Below are 12,258 nucleotides of genomic sequence, written 5' to 3'. Positions count from 1 at the left end.
GGGAGCAAGTGTAGATGTACCCTATGAGACTAGCAAAAATACACAGTCTTAATTAGAAATGTTAAGGTATGGGAAGAAACTGGAGACTCCAGACCAACAGGCAGCCGCCACAAGGATCCTGTACTGAGAGTCTTACTCACTAAAGTCAATACACTTGAGAGAACGGGCAATAGGAATAGTCACAGACCTATTCTGGGGGGTTGATATGGGGAGATCAAAAAACAGAAGCGCGGGGAAAAAAACCCCAAGTCAGCCCCTCTAATATATTTTCAAAGTATCTCATGACTTTTGGAGCAATTTCACTGTTTTTTTCCTTAAAACAAAAAACCCCTGTGGGGGTTGGCTGAGCAGGGCTGCGGAGGGAGGCAGGCAGGGACAGGCGTGCAACGCACCGTGTCCCTGCAACGGAACTAGCGAAACGTTCAGCGATAGCGAAACGGCCGCTGGCGCCTTTCACTTGCTTTGCACCAAACGCTGCCCCGGAAAGACCCCGGGGTTCTGCAAGGCGGAGACGCCGCCTCGGCAGCGGGGCCCGTACGCAGCGCCCACCACACGCCAGCAGTAAGGCACGCGAGGCCCCTTCCGGCAGGGGGCGGGGCTCATATATCACCCGGATGTGGACCGTTCGGCCCCGCCCTTCTCCAGGACCCGCCCCGGAAGTGACATCAGGGGGCTGGCCCGAGGGAGTCGTGGTTTGGGCCGCCGCCATTTTAGTTGCGTGGGGCCGGGTTGTGTCGGGCGGCATGTCGGCCTTCTCCGAGGCGGCGCTGGAGCGGAAGCTCTCGGAGCTGAGTAACTCCCAGCAGAGCGTGCAGACGCTGAGCCTCTGGCTCATCCACCACCGCAAGCACTCGGGGCTCATTGTCACCGTCTGGGAGCGGGAGCTGCGCAAAGGTGAGGCCGGGCAGGCTGGTTCCGCCGCCTCCCGCGGGCCCTGGCGCTCCCCTGGGCCTGGCTCTGCTGCTGGGGGCGGGGCTGCCGCTCGGGGCTTTCTCCGCGGCGCGAGGCTTTTCCCCTGGGGCGGGAGCTGCGAGCTCGGCCACGCTGCGCGTCTTAGCGCGCGCGGTGGGAGGGGCCGCCCTGCGGGGGGGGGGCCGCTGCTCCAGTGTTGGTGTCTGCGCCTTGCGAAGCGGGGAGACTCCCCCGGCTGCGTCGGCGCCTCTCGTCAGAGAGACTGGGAGAGTAGGGACAGTTAACTTCACAGATAACCCGCCGTTGCCTGTTGGCGGCACTGAAGACCAGTGTGTCCACCCTGTTCGGCGAGAGCTCAACCGGCCAGATAGCCCCGTGTGGCTAGCGTGTTGGACACCACGGGGCAAGACACTTGTTTCTCCCTTTGGGTGTTGACGGCCCACGTTTGATCTGGTTTTGTGTCTAATCAGTTTTGCAGTGTAGCAGGCGAATTGCTGTTCGTGTGGGCCTCTTTCCCAGCAGTAACTGCCCACAAAAGCTCAGGATATTATCTACATATTTTGTTAGTCTTTAAAATACTACAGGACTATTCGTTGTTTTCAAAGTTTATCCTATACAGATTAACTTGGCTACCCCCTGATGCTCTAGGGTAATACATTAGAGAAATGATTATGTAACTTCAGAGATGAGCAGGAGGACTCAGTGTGAGAGGAAAGTGTTATTTGCTTGATTTTTTTTTTTTTTTTTTGTAAACTGACTATATTTCAGACTGACTTTTTTAGTTTGAGGTTTCTCACCTTGCTAACATGTTCACCCTTCATGTAGTCTTTCCCAGTAAGCAAATTGTAGACTTACAGCTGCAAGGACAGGTGCTGGCCATAGTACCAGAAGTAACTTTTGCTTATAATTTGCTCTGTCTGGCAACTTTTGCGTTTACTCTTCCCATAGATACCTCTACATAGTGGGTATCTAGACATTTGAAGAAGAGTTTAGGCCAGGAGTGAGTTTTTCATTAGGAAGGAGATGGGGTAGAACAGGGGTGGCCAACCTGTGGCTCCAGAGTCACATGCAGCTCTTCAGAAGTTAATATGCAGCTCCTTACATAGGTACCAAATCCAGGGCTGGAGCTACAGGTGCCAAATTTCTACTTGGCCGGAAGGTGTTCGCTCTGCCCTAGATGCTGTCCTCCTCCACCTTTTTCTCCTAAGATCCTGCCACTTTGTACCCTTTCCACTGAACCTGTCTCACCCATGCTTCCCCCCTTCCAGTGTCTCCCAGTGAAAAAGAGCTGATAACAGTGGGCAGATGGAGAAGGAGGAACTGTTAGGTGGGTCTGCCAGTGGGCGGGATGTGCTGAGAGTGGTGATGGGGAGATGATCAGGGCTGGTGACATATAACTGTTGCTCTTCAGCAATGTGCATTGGTAAATTCTGGCTCCTTCTCAGGTTTAGGTTGGCCACTCTTGGTGTAGAAGTAGTAAGGCAACAGCCCAACAAAATTGATGGGAAAAATTAAGTTGATTTGCAGCCCCTCCTTCTCTTTGTGACTCTTTCTACCCCCCTCCGCCCTTGTCCCTTCCCCGCAGGGCTGGAGCACATAAATCCACTAGCCTGGGTCTTTCTAGGCTCTGGTGTGCAAAGGGAATGTGGGAAGCATCTTTCTCGATTTCAGTTGGGGACCACGTCAGTGAGGTTTGGTTTTGTTGGTTCTCACTGTGTGCAGCCCCCAAATGACTTTTTCTGAGAGTCAGTGTCTCCTGGCCCAAAAAAGGTTCCCCAGTCAGTATCTCCTGAGTCCCAAACCAGTGTCTTTAGCCAATACAACCTTTTATGTCCTAACTTGTTCTTGTGGATGACCTTAGCTATGGACTTGCCATCACCAGAGATAAAGCTGAGCAATCTTAGGAGCACAGTACAATGCAAGACTAATTTCTCTAGATTCTTTTAGCTAATGAGTAGAATGATCATGGCGTGTCTTGACTTAGGATGTAAAATCCCATATAAAATGTTAATTGGTTAGCCTGTGCCATGGGCAGGGGTCTGCTTGCCCAGGCACTGGTTAACCACTTACCTTAGTATACATGCCCTCAAGGCAAATGCTTACTGGTTAACCAGTTACCCCTTGACATTCCTGGTCCTGACAACAGTTTGCCTAGTTTTCATCTTAAATGGCTTCAGTATTAAAGATTAGCTCAGACTCTTGTTCCTTTTTGTCGGTGGCACCTGTACTTTTAAAATTGTGTAATGGAGTCTCGAGACTATGTTGAAATTGGGGTACTGAGACAGTATTTAGACATTGATATATTATTAAATAGCTTGATTACAGATGTTAAGTATTGTGTAATTGACTAATCAAATAGTCGATGCATTTTTGCATCAACCATTTGAGTAGTTGATAGGGTGCTGTTTAAAAGGGGACGTTTCAAAGGGACAACACCACTCGAAGTCCAGGTTCTTCTGGGGACTCCCCAGCTGACCTGGGCTCTGTGCAGCGCTGCTGCTTTGAATCACTCCCCTCTTCTCTCCCCCTTGCTGCCTCTGTGTGATAGAGGCATCAAGGGAGGACTAGTTGACTATCCTGTCAACTCTCTGATAAGCATTTGCTTATCAGATAGTCAACGAGTCCTTAACATTTCTAAGCTGGATACTTATTAGATGTTAACGTCTGCTGGAGCCTAAGCCCATGAGATTCTGGTTCTGATAGTGATCTCTTGCAGTTTGTTTTAAAACTAGCAAAATGAGTGACAAAATACAAACTTTGGAATGGGAAGACAAACTTCTCAACCTGTCTTTCTTTGGAGTAAATTAGTTATATTAGTAATTTTTTTGTCCTCTTAAAACTTCTTATTAAAGTATTGATCCTTTAATATTTTGGGTTTTATGCTTAGCATATTCCTATTTCTCTTTCCTTTAGATTCCTTGTCCAGAGTATGTTATGTAAATTTCACCTCAGTGCTCTTGTTCATTTATGTAAACATGATTACAGTCAGTGTTCCCTGTAAACTGAGCGCTTGGGTGGCCACCCAGGAGCGATTCAGATTAGGTATGTAAGCGACTACTCGGGTTCCCCTCCTCCACCCCCCATTGCTGGTTCTGTATCAGAGGGTGGGGGGGGAGGGAGAGCCATCTTAAAAGCCAGTTCCCCTGACACCTATGTAGCAGAAGCAGCAGCGCAGAAGGGAGGGGAGGGTGGAGACTGAAGCAGCCTAGACTGTGGCGACCTGGGTTGGATTGAAATACTTGATTAAAATAACTTTGTAAAGTTGTGAAGAGTGGTATATCACTTTTAGTTTTTAGCTGTTATCTTTCATTTTTGTGTGGAGAGGTGTGTATACATAAATTCACGGGAAAACTGTTAAAATGCAATTGTTGATTTTCATACAATTATATTTGTAGCATTTGGAAGGATGTAAATTATTAGAATTATTTCAAACTAGGATACTAAATTTGCTCCATTCTTATGGTGTATAATATATCTTTTCTTTTAATTGGGTTATTGCTACCAGCAAGACGATGGAATTTGTTGATGAATTTATGGTCCCTTAGTTTAAACAACATCTGAGTGTGTTGTAATTTTGAATTACGATTCATAAACTATACGGCTGTGGACCTTTCCCTCAGATTTATGTAACATACTTTTTACTAATGCTTCTTGACTATAACTAATGAAAACACTAAATGCAAGTATCCTAGAATTCATCATATTATGAAATTACTGATACTATCTATTGACTGTAGACTTCTGGAATGTGTCCTATAATATATTTATCAGATACATATGCTCATTAGAAACTTCCTTTAAATGTTTGGCGCACACATGCTGAATGCTCCTGTAACGTATGTTTAAACGTGTTTCACTAATTTTAATTTTTTTACCTAACTTCTACTAGGAATAACTTTAGACGTATGATCATAACTCTGTCATTTAGGCTTTGTATACATGTTCAAGAGCTTCCACCATGGTGATCTTTTTAATCCTGGTGCATTTTTGTATTCTCTGTACACTGACATGCCTTCCATGTAATCCCCTCCTCTGCCAGACTCTTGGAGATGCGATTTGTGTGTGTGTGTGTGTGTGTGTGTGTGTGTGTGTGTGTGTGAGAGAGAGAGAGAAATTATGGTATTGAGTGAACTTACTGTTCAAGTGAGCTGTGTAGAAATGCAGAAGGCTGGACGTAATGTGTTTATAAACTGACCAAGAGTATATAAATTAATAGATGACTTTCAGTGCAGAGGAAGGGAGCAGGTACAAAAGCAGGAAAAAAATGTCCCTTACAAAGGCATTAGAGGACTATTATTTGACTACAGTCTGTCTTCACATGGTAGGGTAGGAAAAGAGGCTAGAATCTATCTTACAGTGAAGTGTGAGTTCTAACTTTTACCTCCAGCTGGGTAAGAGAGCCTAACAAATACAGGATACATCTAAAGTACACCCCTCTGTTGGCAGAAGGATGTAAATTAGATGTATTGGAAGTGCAAATGAAGCCAGCATTTAAATATCCTGCGCTTCCATTGAATAATGGCGGCTGCCACTCTTTTTTTAAACGGGGCTTTTAGAAAACCCCCCACCCCCAGTAGTTTAGACAGGGCATTTTCGACAAATGCTCTATTTTGAAAGATCCTGTATTCCTCATTTTTTGTGAAGTACATGATCTTTCAAAATGGGGCATTGTCGAAAATGCCCCGTCTAAACTGCTGTTTTTTCGAAAAGCCCCGTTTCAAGAAAAAGCAGTGATTGCCATTGTGCAAATGAAGCGCTGGATATTTAAATCCGTGCTTTTGATATGTCTAATTTACTGACAGAGGGGTATAGTTTAGACGTAGCCACACTGACAAAGGTTTTGTATGTATGGTAGAGAGACTTGGGCTAAAACCAAGGCAGGAGTGGTCTAAATGAGGAGAGTTAAGTTCTTAGTTGTATGTTGTGCCAACCTCACCACCCCCTTCCCATCAGCGCTCACAAATTTCTCATCTTTGTTTAGTGATGCTTTTAGTCTGGGCCAGCTGGCATGGCAGAGACCATAGGGAGTAAGGTTTGGATTCTGGTTTCACTCAGGCTAGAAGTACTTTTATGCCATGAGAATGTGGACTAAATTGTTGTAAGGTGCCGGTAGTCCCACATTATCTTGTTTCAGTTTCCTCCAGTGTACCAAGTAGGATGGATAATCTCCTGTAGTTCACTGAGACAGAACATGGTGGTGCTGTTTACTGTACACAAAGAACCATGGGCTGTATCCCCAGAAGTCACAATGGCACATAGTAACTTGGGTAGAGGCTTGCTGTGTAGCTGCCTGTACACAGGCTAGAATAACCTGGGAAGTCACACCTGGGTGTCAGTAATATCCTTGATGGTCAGTTTGTTGCATCAGCAGTGCTGACTCTTCAGGCATGGTCAGACCATGGAAAAAATGCTCCAATAGTCAGAAGAGCCTGAAAATAAAAAAGCATTCCCATTACCTTTTCTAAGTCTTGTGGAGGATCACAAACAATCAGACCAGATCACCAAACATATTCTCGTAACCAGAGAACAGTTACTCCATTCTCAGGCTTTGTCTGGAATTTATAAGACCAGCTAAGAACATATGGTTTCTCCTAGCATACATGTAACAAACAATGGGTATTAAATTGTTTGCCTGCCATACACTTCTTGGACTCTAGGCTTTCTTTCAATGTCTTACTAATAGTTTAGTCTGAACTGTTTCATTCAGCATTTATTTAGTGATAATATGGATGTAATTGAAATGGTTTGGATGGATCCAGATGGGGCAACTGTTCCACAGTACACCATTGCCTTTTGAGGTGTTCTAAAATCCATTACTTCTGGGACCTGTGCCAGTAACTGCAATTAGGTAACCAGAGGGCATTGCACATGGGTTGTAGGTGAAGCTGTTGTTGGGAGGAGCCTGCCTTCCCTGCTTGTGGCCCAAGCATACACCCCTGGTCCAGGTCCTGCCCTCTCCCCACTGTCTTCTTTTTCTCTTTACTCACCTATTCCAGCCAAACCAAATGTAGCAAATGCATTTGGAAAATATAGTCTTCTAAAATTTCTTTTTGAAGAAAATGGAGCATGTTTTCCACTGGATGCCATATTTAGGCTTTGTGTACATGTTCAAGTTTACCTGGGAGTATGATCACGGCAAGAGCTTCCACCACTGAACATGCAGAAGGTAACTAATTAAAAACACTACATTTGGAATAAAAAGTCATTTTTTTGGTATACCCTGAAGTTTCAGAGATTTATTTACAAAAACTTTGTAGTAAGGGCAAGTCAATTGTTCTGCTGAATATAGCATGAAGTATTACGGAATAGTTGATGCAGCTCTTCTGTTTTACATTTTTTTGTCAGTATTTCTAAGCTGATTTTTATTTTAAATATACCGCAGAATTTATTTAAAAACCCTATGTCTGAACATCTAAGCACTTAATGCTAAAGCTGAATACTTAAGATTGTGCATTTAAATATCTATGCAAGGATTTTGAACTGTGATTTTTTTTTTAAGTTACACATTAATTAAATACTTAAAGTAAATTTCAAACTAAGGTTCTGTAGATATGGTTGGCACATGCCTGTTAAATGGTTTCTGTTCCACTTAATGGCTCTTTCACAATGTTCAATATTACACTAATTGGACTGGCAAGCTGGAAAGATTTTAACTTTTAAGTTAACACATTCACCTAGGGAAGAGTACCTCCCTAGTCAATAAGCTGCATCAACCTGTTGTAGGAGCTGTCAGAATAAGGAAGAGGGGAGAGGTTGAGCACTGGGAAGGCATTGCCTCCCCTCGCTTCTATACCCATTGCCCATGGCATTGTACGTGAACATTAGTGTGCAAGAAGTAAAATTGCACATTTTCAGAATGTCAGTATAGATCCAGCCTTAACATCCAATCCTTTCCTTTGTATTCGCCAGATGTCTCGGTGTGAGGGATGTTTGTTTAACTGATAAACTAATGCTTGTTGGTTAGTGGTATTGGTTACATTTAGCTGGCTCCTGGGGAGATGGCTTTGCTGTGTTAGGGCAATACCTAGGTGACTTTCCAGAGAACACATGACAGCCTCCAGGTATCATGTTTTGGGGAAAAAATGTACCAAACTGACAACTTTTTCTTGTTTGTGATTGCCATCCTCTGAACTGAACTCTAGTAATGATGTAATGTTAGCTTTACCTGGGCAAAGTCTCATGTAATGTCAAATCAGCTTTTTTGGTTACCCCATAGTTTTTCCTCAGCGTTCATGTTTTCCTTGCTCTCATTTCAAGGGATGCTCCAAAAGGGGTCAGTAGCAAGTGTAGATGATGCTTCATAACTTGGGAAAATTCTTTTCAGCAACAGTGAATAAATATATGTATGGGCTGGTATGATGGTTGTAGATCACTCAGCATCCTTGATATGCTCAGGTTTGGAGAGCTAGAGATAATCATGAATCAATCAGTAATTTAAGACAAGCTTTTGATTGTCTGTGATCATGGGCACTAGAACTAATTTTTAAAGAAATAGTGCATAGATTAATGAAAAGTACATGGAGAGGGAAGGCAAAATGAAACTAAGTGGACTGGGAATGTTGGGAACTAAGGAATACTATTTTCAAAAGTAATTAGGAACCTAACCCTCTGTGAAAGTCAATGGTATTTAGGCTCTCATGAATGATAAGTCTCTGGTGTGTGATCAGGAAAACTGGATTTTTGTAAGAATACCAAGATTGATGGTACATACCAGAAAATAATGAAGGTGACACTGTGCAAACATACTAAGCTGATGACTAGTGCAGAGAATGGATTAAACATCTCAAGACTGAACAGAAAACCAGAGACCAGAAACACTTTTTTATGAGGAATTTGGGTGCTTCAAGCACAGATCCAGTCATGGTGCATGATGAGCAGGTCAGTTGGGATGATGCCCGAAGTCAGCATGACAACATGATCCAGTTAGCCTATGCTTGTGGCCCTGCACCAGGAGTCTGCTTATGGGGCATGAGTGGTTGTATTGAGTGTCATGAGATTCCATCAGTCATTGGAGTCTGCCATGCTTGGTACTTTGTTGCCACCACCACCTCTTCCTCCTCCATCATAAGCTCAGTCAGGTGCCTTTCGTGGATTAGAAGATGCAACTTAAATAGTCATGATCTGCTCTCAAAATCTTTTTCCTGACACAGGACTGAAAATACAAGCAAGAAAAGGTCTTCTAAAGGTGCTTCCTCCAGGTTCTGGCTCCAGTAGTTGGGTACACAGATCATGACAGCTTGCCAGGATGTATTGGTGGGCTGTTGAAACTTCCTCTAATATACAATGTGGACAGTCAAGCTTTCTCATAGTATGCCAGTGTTGGGGGTATTTCAGGAGGGTGTTTGAAAGTCTGGTATGTGATTGATTTCACTTAGTCAGTGTGCTGCAGTGTGGATGTCAGAATCTCAGATTCAAGACTGGGTTAGCAAAATCTTAATGTCAGGTTACAATCGTGGTAAACACTCAAATCCTGGGTTTTGTGTATAGGTCAGCTGATTGGAGACCCACTAACCCTGGGCTTACATTGCAGCATAGACATGCCCTGCAGCATTGTTGAAAAAGTTACCCTAAAATTACAGCTACAAGATCATACTAAGTTTGCTTTGGTGGTTGATAATGTCTTGGGTTTTTTTAAATACATATTGTGCTTTTAAATTTGAAATTAAAATATGTAAGCTTAGTGTGTGGAAAGAAAGAATTTAGGGGACTAAGTGTTATGTTGTGAAGAGTTGATGAGCGTGGTGGGTAGTGACAGTGTGTGTGCTATCGTAGCAGAGAAATACGGTAGAATGAGAGGGGAAGCAAGTGGTCAGAGCGAATTGTGGCTTGACAAAATGTAAAGAACATCCAAACTTCAAATTAGTTATTGCTATATCTGTACTTAAAATGACTATGGGGGATAGAAAACCACTGTGACTTTCTGTCTCTGAAGCTACGTCTAGACTGCTTTCTTCTGCTGAAAAGATGCAAATTTGTAGCTAATTTGCATATCTTCCTATCATGTTATCGGAAGAGGTTTTGTTGAAAAATAAAGCAGTTTAGATGCAGTTCTTTTGGGGGGGGGGAATCACCCTTTTTTCGAAAGAACCCTGCACATCTCATTTTTTTAGGAAAAGTTTTTTTTTTTAAGAACTGCAGCTAAACTTTCTTTTTTGACAAAACCTCTTCTGATAACACGGTCAGAAGATATGCAAATTAGCTCTGAATTTACATATCTTTCGGCAGAAGAAAGCAGTATAGACGTAGCCCCAGTGTTGAGTGCTGAAATCTGTGTGGACAAATTTGTTATAGAAAGTTGCTGTGATTTAGTACTAGAAAATTTACCTGGTATTGCTTGGGTCTTTAACTCTCTCTCTCTCTTTTTTTTTTTTTTAAATTTAAATCATTGCTCTGGGGTGAGGCTTTGGATGAGGTGTTCAGTACTCAGGCTGCCTCAGAGAGAGGGGTCAACTCCAGCCCCCTATGGCCACTGCAGCTCCAGTGAACTCAGCTAGAGGAGGGATGCATATCCCCAGTTGGGGGGATGGACAGACTGACAAACCTCTCAAATATGTAGCTTTCTCCATCCTTGTCCCCTGCTGGCCCATAGAGGTTATAGTTGTCCTGGTCCCGATCCCTGGATCTTTGCTTGCCCCCCTTCAGTCATTATACAGTATAACTTGCCCTGCTTTCCATCACCTATTCCCTGCTTCCCCCATGTGGTGGTTATATAGCAGAGCCTTCCCTTTCCGTTTTAGGGAGAGGGGAAATCCCCATTCCAACCACATCCCATTTTCCTGGCACAGCCAAACCCTTTACCTTGTTTTAAATCAGGAGGTGGGGAACAGTTTTTGGATTGAGGGCCACTGACCCATAGAAAAATCAGTTGGGAGCTGCACACAAGTGAGAAGCAAAAAAATCCAAACAACCCCAGAACTCCAAATCCTCACTGATGTAGTCCCTGACTGAGAGAGAGAAAGATACTCCTCACATTCTGGTTCTGGGCTTTAGGTTTCCCACCCGTGCTTTAAATTATAAGAGGAAGCTGCATACCAAATTTGGTTGTTTGGGAGGAGTTCTTGAACAGACAACCTCTCCCAAATATATAGTAGATTAATAGCATGAGGTGCTAATAGAAATAGTGAACTTTATATTTTTAGATAGTTTGTGTTTATCCTCTACAAGATGTAGGAAGAAACTTAACTGAATGTTAACCTACAAAATTCATTTTATGCTGCTAATTATTTGGATTGTTGCATATATCTGCTTTTTTCTTTCATTAGCAAAACCAAATAGGAAGTTGACATTCCTATATCTGGCCAATGATGTCATTCAGAACAGCAAAAGGAAAGGACCAGAATTTACAAAAGACTTTGCACCAGTTATAGTTGAGGCCTTTAAGCACGTTTCAAGGTACAGTAAAACACTATCCTAGGTCTGAAATCTATTTTTTAATTTTTTTTTTTACTGCACCTTTTAGTTTAAAAGCTCCTCTGATCTTGCATAATTGTCAGTTTTCTTCAGCATAAGCCCAGTGGTGCTGGAATATTTTTAATAGCTGGTTTTAAAAGGCAAAACTCTAACCCCTGTCCATGCTACCCGATGTCCTCATGAGCTGGGGCTTGGAGCAAAGCTAGGATGAGGGGACCTGGCAGGTATAAGGGGTCTGGAGCCAGCAGCTGGGACCCAGGGCATGGGGGGGAGGGGTAGCAGGGATCCCAGGTGTGCCTCTGTATCAATGTCAGCAAGGGGGTCAGAGATGGGAGCCAGCTTTTAAGCGAGCTCCCCGTGCGTGCCGATTCCCATTGAGCTGTTTTTCCCCTGGCTGCTGCTGCTTCCCACGGAGACAGCAATGTCGGAGTGAGCCAGTGCTTGAGGGGAGCTAGCTTAAATGCTGGCTCTCCCAAGAGCCGGATCCCTGCTCAGCTACCTGTGTCCCTTCCCCTTGCGCTGATGCCTCTTATGAGGCAGCAGTGGGAGGAGGGAGAGCACACGGGATGCCAGAGCAGCTTCTTTCCCTGGGGGTGCCTGAGTTTAGAGGCAGCAGTGCAAGGAGCTGATTTTTAAACTGGGACCCATGATGCTGGAGCAGCTCCCTGCCCCTAGCAGGTGAGGGGCTGCTCCAGCCCTTGCCAGTTAACTGTTAACTTCCCTACTTTGAACAAGTCACATCTTTAGAGCCTGTGCAGATACAAAATTGGTATCCACAGATGCATCTACATTTACGAAAATGAGCTGTAGATCTCTACATTCACGTCTGTGGGTGCGGAGATCCATGGATATAAAGTGGATATATGTACATTCTCTGGGTTCTAGATACAAAATCTGTATTAACATCTTATCTGCAAAAATAAGTTGTGGATCTCT

General features: G+C 43.8%; 1 protein-coding gene across 4 annotated transcripts in view; it reads left to right on the top strand.

The window, feature by feature from the left end:
• The first annotated feature begins 664 nt into the window (after nucleotides 1–664).
• RPRD1A (regulation of nuclear pre-mRNA domain containing 1A) overlaps nucleotides 665–12,258 on the top strand; it is a 51,449-nt gene continuing 39,855 nt past the window's right edge. For 2 of the 4 annotated variants that reach the window (XM_075921648.1, XM_075921649.1), the window contains exons 1-2: nucleotides 665–894; nucleotides 11,175–11,304. In XM_075921648.1, coding sequence (XP_075777763.1) covers nucleotides 744–894; nucleotides 11,175–11,304 — 281 coding nt within the window. In that variant the 5' untranslated portion in view covers nucleotides 665–743. The remainder of the gene's footprint in view (nucleotides 895–11,174; nucleotides 11,305–12,258) is intronic. The other 2 variants (XM_075921647.1, XM_075921646.1) reach the window with 1 other exon arrangement.

Source organism: Pelodiscus sinensis, chromosome 2, assembly GCF_049634645.1.
Source record: "Pelodiscus sinensis isolate JC-2024 chromosome 2, ASM4963464v1, whole genome shotgun sequence".
NCBI lineage: Eukaryota > Metazoa > Chordata > Testudines > Trionychidae > Pelodiscus > Pelodiscus sinensis.
This window is presented reverse-complemented; position numbering and strand designations above follow the sequence as displayed.